The 9,490-nt window shown below is 36.7% G+C and overlaps 1 protein-coding gene across 2 annotated transcripts in view; it reads left to right on the plus strand.

Moving 5' to 3' along the window:
- The window catches only part of DLGAP5 (DLG associated protein 5), a 41,923-nt gene extending 34,047 nt beyond the window's left edge, over nucleotides 1–7,876 (plus strand). The window contains exons 15-19 of one of the 2 annotated variants that reach the window (XM_040226390.1): nucleotides 1,206–1,389; nucleotides 2,868–2,928; nucleotides 3,936–4,179; nucleotides 4,884–4,933; nucleotides 7,252–7,876. In XM_040226390.1, coding sequence (XP_040082324.1) covers nucleotides 1,206–1,389; nucleotides 2,868–2,928; nucleotides 3,936–4,179; nucleotides 4,884–4,933; nucleotides 7,252–7,392 — 680 coding nt within the window. In that variant the 3' untranslated portion in view covers nucleotides 7,393–7,876. The remainder of the gene's footprint in view (nucleotides 1–1,205; nucleotides 1,390–2,867; nucleotides 2,929–3,935; nucleotides 4,180–4,883; nucleotides 4,934–7,251) is intronic. The other variant, XM_040226391.1, reaches the window with a different exon arrangement.
- The last annotated feature ends 1,614 nt before the right edge of the window (nucleotides 7,877–9,490 follow it).

Below are 9,490 nucleotides of genomic sequence, written 5' to 3' on the forward strand. Positions count from 1 at the left end.
TCTTTATCAGAGGCTTCCCTTGGGTATCTAATGGCGGTTCACTGCCTGCTCACAGCGATAAGCAGGGCTTTGCATGGCAGCACATGGGTGGTAGGGTTTTTACTGTGGGGATGATTAAGCTGTATTATTATGCTATATTTAAGTCTTTCTCTCATGGGCTAGTCACATTCTCATGGGGTTGCTAAGAGTCTGAGCGACTCACTTTCACTTTTCACTTTCATGCATTGGAGAAGGAAATGGCCACCCACTCCAGTGTTCTTGTCTGGAGAATCCCAGGGATGGTGGAGCCTGATGGGCTGCCATTGGGTCGTACAGAGTCGGACATGACTGAAGTGACTTAGCAGCAGCAGCAGTCAGGTTCTCCAGAGATCTTTCCAGTCTGCTGCCTGGAGGGTATAATTCTGGCTGTCAGTCTTTCAGGAGCTACATGGAAGGAGGGAAGCTGAGTGTATCAACAGTTTTAAAAATACTCATTTCATCCCCCCTTTTCCACATAGTACTCATCTTTGAATTGTATCCCCTAAACCAGAGACCCTCTATTTCAACTTTTTAGGGGAAATAAGCCTCTAGTTTTTTTTTTTAATCTTTATGGTGGGAGGGGATTGTTCACAGCTGCCCAGCTGTGCATAATGAGGAAAGGCATCTGGACTCTTAATTGTTTTTTAAACTGACTTTGAACCAATCTTCCTGTTTTTACCTGTGCTCCTAGCGATTCTTGACGCCACCAATTCTTTTTGAGGAGTACTGTGGTATAAACTGGGCTGATTCACATCTTTCCTGACTGGTGGCTTAGGATTTATTTTCTCAGGTTTACTAGGAAATACACTACTCATCCATCTATATTGCACTTCCAAAATTTCCTGAGTTTTGTTGTCTGTTTCGCCTGTCCTTGAAAATTATATTTCAAATTTTAAAAGTCTCTGACCTTAAAAAAAGAGGATGCTTTGTCCTTGTAGTGTTCTCCCTTTTAAGATTATCTCTTTACTGTTTATAGTAGTGAAATGTTAAGAGGAAGCCTTTAGTGTGTGTGTTCAGTATCATCTTTAACTGAAAGTCTCAGGCATTTGACTTTAACAAACATTGTTTTATAGGAGAAAGAAGCTAGTTGGTAGGGGAATAGGAAGAATTGGCACTGTCTCTCTAACTATAGTAAAAAATGAATGAAAGAGCTTTTTGGTGTTGAGATGATTTCTTTCATCTTCTAGGACTTTCTTCTGAATGTGTTTCTCAAAGACTTAAAACACCTCAGTCTGTCAGCAAAACTGTGTCTGAGACCAGGGCTGAGATGGGCCTTCTAAGACAAAGTACATCACCAGAAAATCCTGGTCCTCAGGGTGCCAAAAGTGAACATGTTGATAAGACTTTGATTTCAAATATTCCTGGAAACAGGTATTTCTTTAATGTGTTATTACTAAGAGTTTAACAGATGTATACGTTAAATACCATTTCCAATTGTTAACCTGTTAAGTATGCAACACATATATTTTTAAATTTCACAATGACCATAACATATAGGCAATATTTCTGTTTTATAAAGGAAGAAATTAAGACTTCAGATTTCAGATTTGGAAATGGTCATATCTAGAAGGATAAAATAAATTCTGCAGAACTAAGAAGAAAAGAAACAATGTAGTGTTCTTTGGTGCTAAACAGTATAGTGTTCTTTTGTATGCAGTTTTGGTGCTTGACACATCTGAGCTCAAAACCAGTCATGTGACATACTATGAAACTTCAGGTCAAGTTTAATTAACTCAGCTTCAGTTTCATCATGTATAAAATAGTGCTGTTACGTCCCTGCAGGGTCATTAAGAGGTAGGCACTTTTGTACCAGCCTTTATGGAAAGTACCTTGGGAATCCTGACTTGACAGATGGCAGAGCAGACAAGAGGGAGCTAATACGTACTGAACAATTATTAGGGGCTGGACATGGTTCTGGGTTCCTATCGAATATTATCTCATTCAGTCCTCAAAACAACCATGTGAGGTACTGAATCCCCATTTTTCAAAAATGAGAAGATTTGGAAAGTGACTAAGTTACCCAAATTCACCTTGAGAACACCCTATAACTTGAAATGGGGGAAACAAATGAAAGTTTTTCTTCATAAGTATTTCATGGAACAAGTTGTAAAATTTCTAGTTTTTAATGTAAGCCACAGTGTATTTAGCATTTGTGGCAGTTAAAATACTTTAGATGCTTTAAAACTCTGTGGATTATAAGATACCAATTTATTGTCATTTCTTATCCTGCAGTTCATTTTCTTGTACTAAGAAGATCCAAAATTGTATTTAAGTGATATTACATGTGCTATTTAGGATTTCTCTTTACTTTTTAATTTCTAAAAATAGTCTCAAAAGAGCCTTTTTACAAACAACTTTGTACAATGAAGGCAAAGTGAAGCTGAAAACCAGAAAAATAGAATATACTTAAAAAAAAAAAAACTCCAAGAGATTGAGACAGATGTTTCTAATAAAATGTGAGTTAAGAACTTCAGGATTTGAATGTATTGTGCTGTAGCTAACAAGTAAATGTAGCCAACTCCAGCTATACAATACTTGCATGTTGCTTCCATCCCCTAGAAATAAGCTTTAGCTTACCCTTCCCTAGTATGTGGCTCTGGATTTGGCTGAGGTTCAAAAGATTTCCAATAGACTGACCAGCATGGTCAAAGGCTTGCAAGCATTCTGGGGAAAATGCATTTGGTTTCTAAGGCCATCCTGTAGTAGCTATCATCAAAAACTAATCTATTTGGATCAGGTCTGATCTTAGATGAGGGCCCATCTCTGACCCATAAAGGATAGTCTCAAAACAAGTCAAGACAGCAATATGTTTAATTTTCTGAGTACAGTGCTTCTTTTTTGTTTTTCAGGAACAGCATAGGAGAAGATGCTAAGTGTCTTGGATTACAAGATTTGATTGAAATAAACCATGTAAGTCCTGTTCCGATGCATTAGGTAGCCCAGGATGTTATCTATTGGTATCAATATATATAGTAACTCCATAAACAACCCCCAGAATTTCCACTGGAAATCTTAATCAGTCATATGAAATGATAGTTCTTATTTCAAAGACCTTTGGCTTGTTTGAGACCATAGTGCCAATTTGTATTTCACCTTACATCAAGGTTATTTTTGTAAATAAAGTTTTATTGTACTACAGCCACTGTCATTCATTTATATATTTGGCTGCTTTAAAAAGACAATGATAGAGTGATCAGTGTTTGTGTCAGAGACTGGCTTACAAAGCCTAAAATATTTATAGTTGACTCTTGAACAACAGAGGGCTTTCCAGGTGGTATAGTGGTAAAGAATCTGGAATCGAGCCCTGTATCGAGAAGATTCTTTGGAATCGGAAATGGCAACCCAACTCCAGTATTCTTGCCTAGAGAATTCTATGGACAGAGGAGCCTGGCAGGCTGCAGTCCTTGGGGTCACAAAGAGTTGGACACAGCTGAGCACATACACTTGAACAACAGCAAGAGGGCTGTGCCATCCCTCTGCACAGTTGAAAATCCACGTAAAACTTATGTTGGCCCACTCCTTATACTTGGTTCTTCCATGTTAGTAGTTTCGCATCTGTGGGTTCAACAACTGCAGATCCTATAGTATTTACCACTGAAAAGATTCTAAGTGGACCCTTGCAGTTCAAACACGTATTGTTCAAGAGTCCATCATACACCTGGCCCTTCACATAGAATGTTTGTCAGTCTCTGAACCGGGATATTGGTACTTGCTGAGAAACTTTTCTTCAGTTATACTATCGCTGTAATATTATCTGATCTCATTGTTCAAGAAGCAAGATAGTAGGATGGATTTATAGTGTTCTTTAGCTTGTACTCAGAATGTCATCCCTTTATTATTATTTTAAATAGTGACAAGACTTTTTATGTTTATTTAACTTTTGGGTAACTAAATATAAAAACCATTTTTACTTCCAGGATATAAATAAGATAAACTTTGAGATAGATTACTTATCTAGTAAAAGAATGAATTCGGCTTTCCACGCTGGCAAAGTAGCAGATGATATTAATACTAACAAAAAGGAAGAAATTTCAGATGTTGTGGAAGGAATGGAACTAAATTCAGTTACAACGCAAGATGTTTTGATCATTAGCCCTGAAAAAAATATACAATCACAAAATAACATCTCATGGGAAGAAGAAACAAAAACTTCTCAGCCAGGTAAGGTTTTTTTAATGTATTTAAATAAGGTTTCATTAAAAAATGAACTTGTCCTAAAGTATAGATTATTGTAGACACTTCTGGATATAGTTTCCAAGAATAAAGGTTGAGAAACTGGACACTTGCTGTAAATATCTAATGAGAATTAGTTCTTGTTGTGGTACCCCTTAAACTTTTTTTAGTTTTCTTCTTTTCCATCAAAGAACCTCAAACCTTTCTTTAAAACGTCCTTTTTTTCTGCCCTAATACCTTTTCTTACCTATTTTGTTGCGATTGTTCTTCAATAGGAAATGGCTCTTGTATTTATGTTATAATGTAATGTGTGATGGTTTCACCTCGTGTCTTTACCTGTTACCCTATGGTGCTGTTCTGGTTGGGGCCTAAGGTAAAATAAACATTATAACATTGGGCAGACACTTAATGCACTTCTGCTATGTTCTTATAGCGTCTTTGGGGTACCTTTAAATTACAAGCATGAGATTTATTTAGAGAAGACTTAGTATACTGAAATTAAGGATGAGAATTTTACAAAGAAATTAAACTACATTTAAAAAGATATTATAGCATAAGATGGCCCACATTTTTCTTCGCCTTTGATATTTGGAAGTTTTCATATCTTTTAAGTCTGTCATTTTCTAACAACCCTTAACTGCGAGAATATTCTTTAAAAAGTTAAAAATTATTCTTTTTTTTTTTTTTTTCAGTATTACGTGATAATAAAAGTCTCACTACTGGATGCCATCTTCTTGATTCAGTAAGTTTTCAATTTATTTGAAAAGTTCTTTGTATTTTATATTTGTTTTATAAAATGAGTGTTATTTTTCAGTTTATATGCACAGTTTAAAATGTACATCTTATCACTATTTATTCTGAAGTCCTTTTTTGTTCATTTTTTTCTCAAAATGGGAAAAAATTTTTCATATACTTTATAGTATGCTCTAGTATTAAACTGAAGATTTAATTCTTTATATGGTTTATGTATCAAATTTGTTGTGACAGATTGGTTGAATACTTGAATATTTAGTATGCTTAGTATTTCTCAGTGATGCAAGAAAAGGATAACGCAAGATTTATACCCTTTTGAAGTATACAGTTGAGAAGAAAATGTCTATCCTATCTCCAGTCATCAATGCTTATTTTCATTGTAATTCTTTTAGATTGCTATTTTTATGTCCTGTTATTTTATTTGGAAGCCCCCCGACCTTTACTTTTTAGTGACCTCTTGCCTCTAAGTCTAGTCCAAACATTTGCCTGTCTGTGAAGCCTTCCTATAAAAGCTCTCATCTCTCACCTGTTCCTCTGTAGACAAAGGCGTACAGTACATGCAGTACACACATTTAATCTCTTTTTGAGAGTATAATATGAATAAACTATTGTATTCATAAAACATATGATGCTTTCAGGAATCTATTTCCCTTATTAACTATAAGTTTCTCTTTGGGCAGAGCTGTCTGATTCATATTCATGGATGCTGGCACTTAACAGTAGGACATAAATGGAAGCATGCTCTCTTGCCTACTGAGTGTCTGCAGCATTGGTTTTCAGCCCCACTCCCAGATATTTTTATTTCAGTGATCTGGTTTTGGACGTTCACCAGGCAATTTATGTAGCCAGGGTCAGCAACTCTGGTTTACAGCCTTACCTGGAAATTTTCCAGGGACAATTGTTAAAATGAGTCAGGGAATGGGCTTTTTTGGTAATCTTCAATCTCAGAATATAAAAAAATCATTAAGGCAAATGTAGGATAAAACAGCAACAATTTTTGTTAATCTCACGAAGCCTGACAAATGCTTGGCTTTCTTACACCACTAAGTCCTTAAGGACCTCTGACTATGTTGACTTTTTATTATCTTTCAAAGCTGCCTTCTCCATATTCAGCCTTCAGGGCTCGCTGCATCTCAGGAGCAGAATGGTCACTGTGACGTGCACTGTTCATTCTTGGTTTCAGCCTTCTTTACTCAGAGGCTGACACCTAGACGGACAGGGATTTCAGCATGAGGCCAGTTTATAGAAACCTGATTTAATCTTGTTCCCAGTTTTCAACTCTATATGATTGGTTCTGATAATATATGATATTATAAATAAGTCTAGAAGTTAATCATAACATTATGGTTTTCATATATTATTAGTAATAAAATTGCTTCACAGTTATACATTTTCTTGTTGATAAATCTTAGTATCTTATAACTTAGTCTCCCTGTAAGTTATTTTCCATTCCCATATATATTAGGATTTATATTCTAGGATTTTTTTAATAGGTATACCTTTGGACCCACATTATTACCAGCTCTATTACCAGCATAATTTAAACCTGAAGTAGGGCTTGAGGGAGAACAAAGAGAAGGATCCTGGCAGGATCACACCAGTAAAAGTTCTGTTAATTACAATGATGTGGACTAGGATCTGTGGAATCTGCCTAAGTGGCTTCAGTTTTATTCATCCTGCATATGTTACTGAAGTCTGTCACCTTTTAAGGCATGTATTCCTTTTTTAAAAAATTTATTTTTTTTAAATTTATTTTTAACTGGAGGATAATTGCTTTCCAATGTTCTGTTGGTTTCTGCCACACAAAAGCATGAATCAGCCATAAGTATACATATGTCCTTTCCCTCTTGACTCTCCCCCTCACCTCCCATCCCATCCCACCCCTCTAGGTTGAGCTCCCTGTGTTATGCAGCAACTTCCCACTAGCTAGCTGTTTTATATATGATAATCTATATGTTTCAGTACTTCTCAATTTGTCCCACCCTCTCCTTCACTGTATCCAAAAGTTTGTTCTCTATGTCTGCATCTCTATTCCTGCCTTGCAAACAGGTTCATCAGTACCATTTTTCTAGGTTCCATATATAAGGTATATATTCCTAATATACTTTTCAATTTTAAAAAATCTATATTTTGAAATTAGATCCATGGAGGGTAGCATAACATTATGTTGCTAAGAATTTTATCACTGTGTACGAAAAATGTTGTTTATATTATTAATTAATCCACGACTAATTTGAAAGATTGAACACTCACTTGGTAAAACTCTTGATAATTACTTTAGTGGCTTCTCTTAAATTTCTTCTCCAGCCAGGCCTAAACTGCAGTAATACCTTCATTCAGGTGGGGGGAAGACATCAAGAACAGGCCAGACACATTTCCTTTGGTGGTAACCTGATTTCCTTTTCACCTCTGAGGCCTCTCAGTGGAGAACAACCAGAAGAATTTTAAATTTAAAAATAAATCCAGATATGTTTCTTCATGTCATCAGTGCTGTGTTCTTAGAATATTGAAAAGTTGAAGAGTGTTTGTGTTCACTACTGTTCCAGCCACTTGTAGACTGTTGACCCTCCTTAGGTGGATGCAGAACCTGTGGATACTGAGAGCCTGCTGTTAAGAGATTTAAGCATCCTTGAATTTTGGTATCTGTGTGTGCGTGAGGGGACGGGGTGATCCTGGAACCAATCCAGCCACCCCCCTCAGGATTCTGAGGAATGATTGTTTAATATTTTAATATTCAGTGTTCATCAAAGTGTATTTTAGCTATGATACTATTTCTCAAGGGAACTGGGGATATGTTGTATATTAACCAATGCAGAATAAAAATGTACTGTGCCTTGCCTCTCTTGTTTAAAATGTATAAGCTTAAGTATACCTGCTCAGAGCTTACTAACATTCTTCAATTTAATTGAAATATGTTAAACTTTGACAAATATTTGCATTCTTTTATACTTTATTCTTAGTTTGAACTCTTAAATTTGTTGATATTGAATAGCTTGCATATTGCATTTTCAGGGTATGTGGAGTTTCTTTAGCTATCAATCAGTATATTTGGAATACTTTCTCCTTTATAAAACTCTTGACTATAGGATTTTAGAAGACAGGGTCATCAGTACAACAGAGCACTAAGCTGACTCATAGTAGCGGAAGCTTCCCATCAGACCTGGGGCCAGTTATTTCTGTTTGCAAATGAGGTGAGTGTTTGGGGTATTCACTGAACAAGCAGCACCTTTTTGGAAAATTCTTTAAGATGAGGGCCTTCCAAACAAGAAAGGAAAAGCACATCCACTTTTGTTAGAGGAAGTTGTGTTGGGCTTGTAGAAAAGACAGTATTATCAAAGTTGGGAGTTTTCTAAGGGTCCAAGGCCATGAACATGTAAAAGAGATGAGTACAGAGCAACCCAAGACTTAGAACATACATAAAGCGATATGTAATATAACAATAAGATAACATTTGCCCTCAAGGATGAAGTCAGTGTGTGCATGCTCGGTTGTGTCTAACTCTTTGCGACCCCGTGGACTGTAGCCTGCCAGGCTCCTCTGTCCATGAGATTTTCCAGGCAAGAATACTGGAGTGGGTTGCCATTGATAAAGCAGATGAGACTAAAACAATGTCAGTCAGTAAACATTTTTTTTAGGTTTAATAAGATGTACTGTTGAATCACTTAGAAAACTTTTGGCTTTTAAAGTAACAATGCAATGAACTCCAATTGGCTTAACAACAGGAAGTTCATTATTATAATGTTGTCATGGTGATTTCAGGCACTTCACAGTCAACAGCTCAATGATGCATCAAGGTCCAATATCTGTTCACAGTTCATTCTGGCATCCTTGGTGTCAGCATCTCTAATGCTGGGTGCTTGGGGGTGATAAGATGGCTGCTAGTGGTAATCAGAGCTATGTCCTTCCCTTTAGTTTGGTTAGGCCAATTAATGCCACGTCTCCATCTGCCTCTCATCTGGGATTTACTTAATCAGGATTCCCTGTTTTACCTGGGATTATACCTGGGTAAAACCAGGACTGTTAGGTAGCAGGGAATGAGTCAGTTAGGCAGCCGTCAATATGCCCTACAACTGGATGGAATGTCCTTGGGCTACTGGATTCTAGAATTATGAGGTATTAAGAAAACCTTTAAAGACAAAATGAAAGAAAACTGGGTAGAACCAGAGCTTTTCCAAAAATGAAAAAAGAAATGAGATGAAGTGAAAATATGAAGGCCTATCCCCCTCTCGACAACTTTAAAGGATCATCCCAGCTCAGAATCCCTGTAGGGTAGACGGAGGCGTGGATGCTGCACTTCTCTCTCTGCCCAGTCATGTACTTTCTTGCCTTCACAGCTGTTGAGAGAAAGGGCATATACTCCCTCATAAACCTCCTGCATTCTGATCTCTGCAGGAGATCATGGTTGAGATGGTACTGTAGAAACAGTAACAGATCAAATAATAATTTGGTTTTCTGTAAAAGGAAGTGGTCTGAGCATATCCTAGTTTTGAAATTATATTAATCTTTGACCTTCCTGGTAATGAAGAAGGGCAGAAAGGCATGGTTG

This window comes from Oryx dammah, unplaced genomic scaffold, assembly GCF_014754425.2.
Source record: "Oryx dammah isolate SB20612 unplaced genomic scaffold, SCBI_Odam_1.1 HiC_scaffold_26, whole genome shotgun sequence".
Lineage (NCBI taxonomy): Eukaryota > Metazoa > Chordata > Mammalia > Artiodactyla > Bovidae > Oryx > Oryx dammah.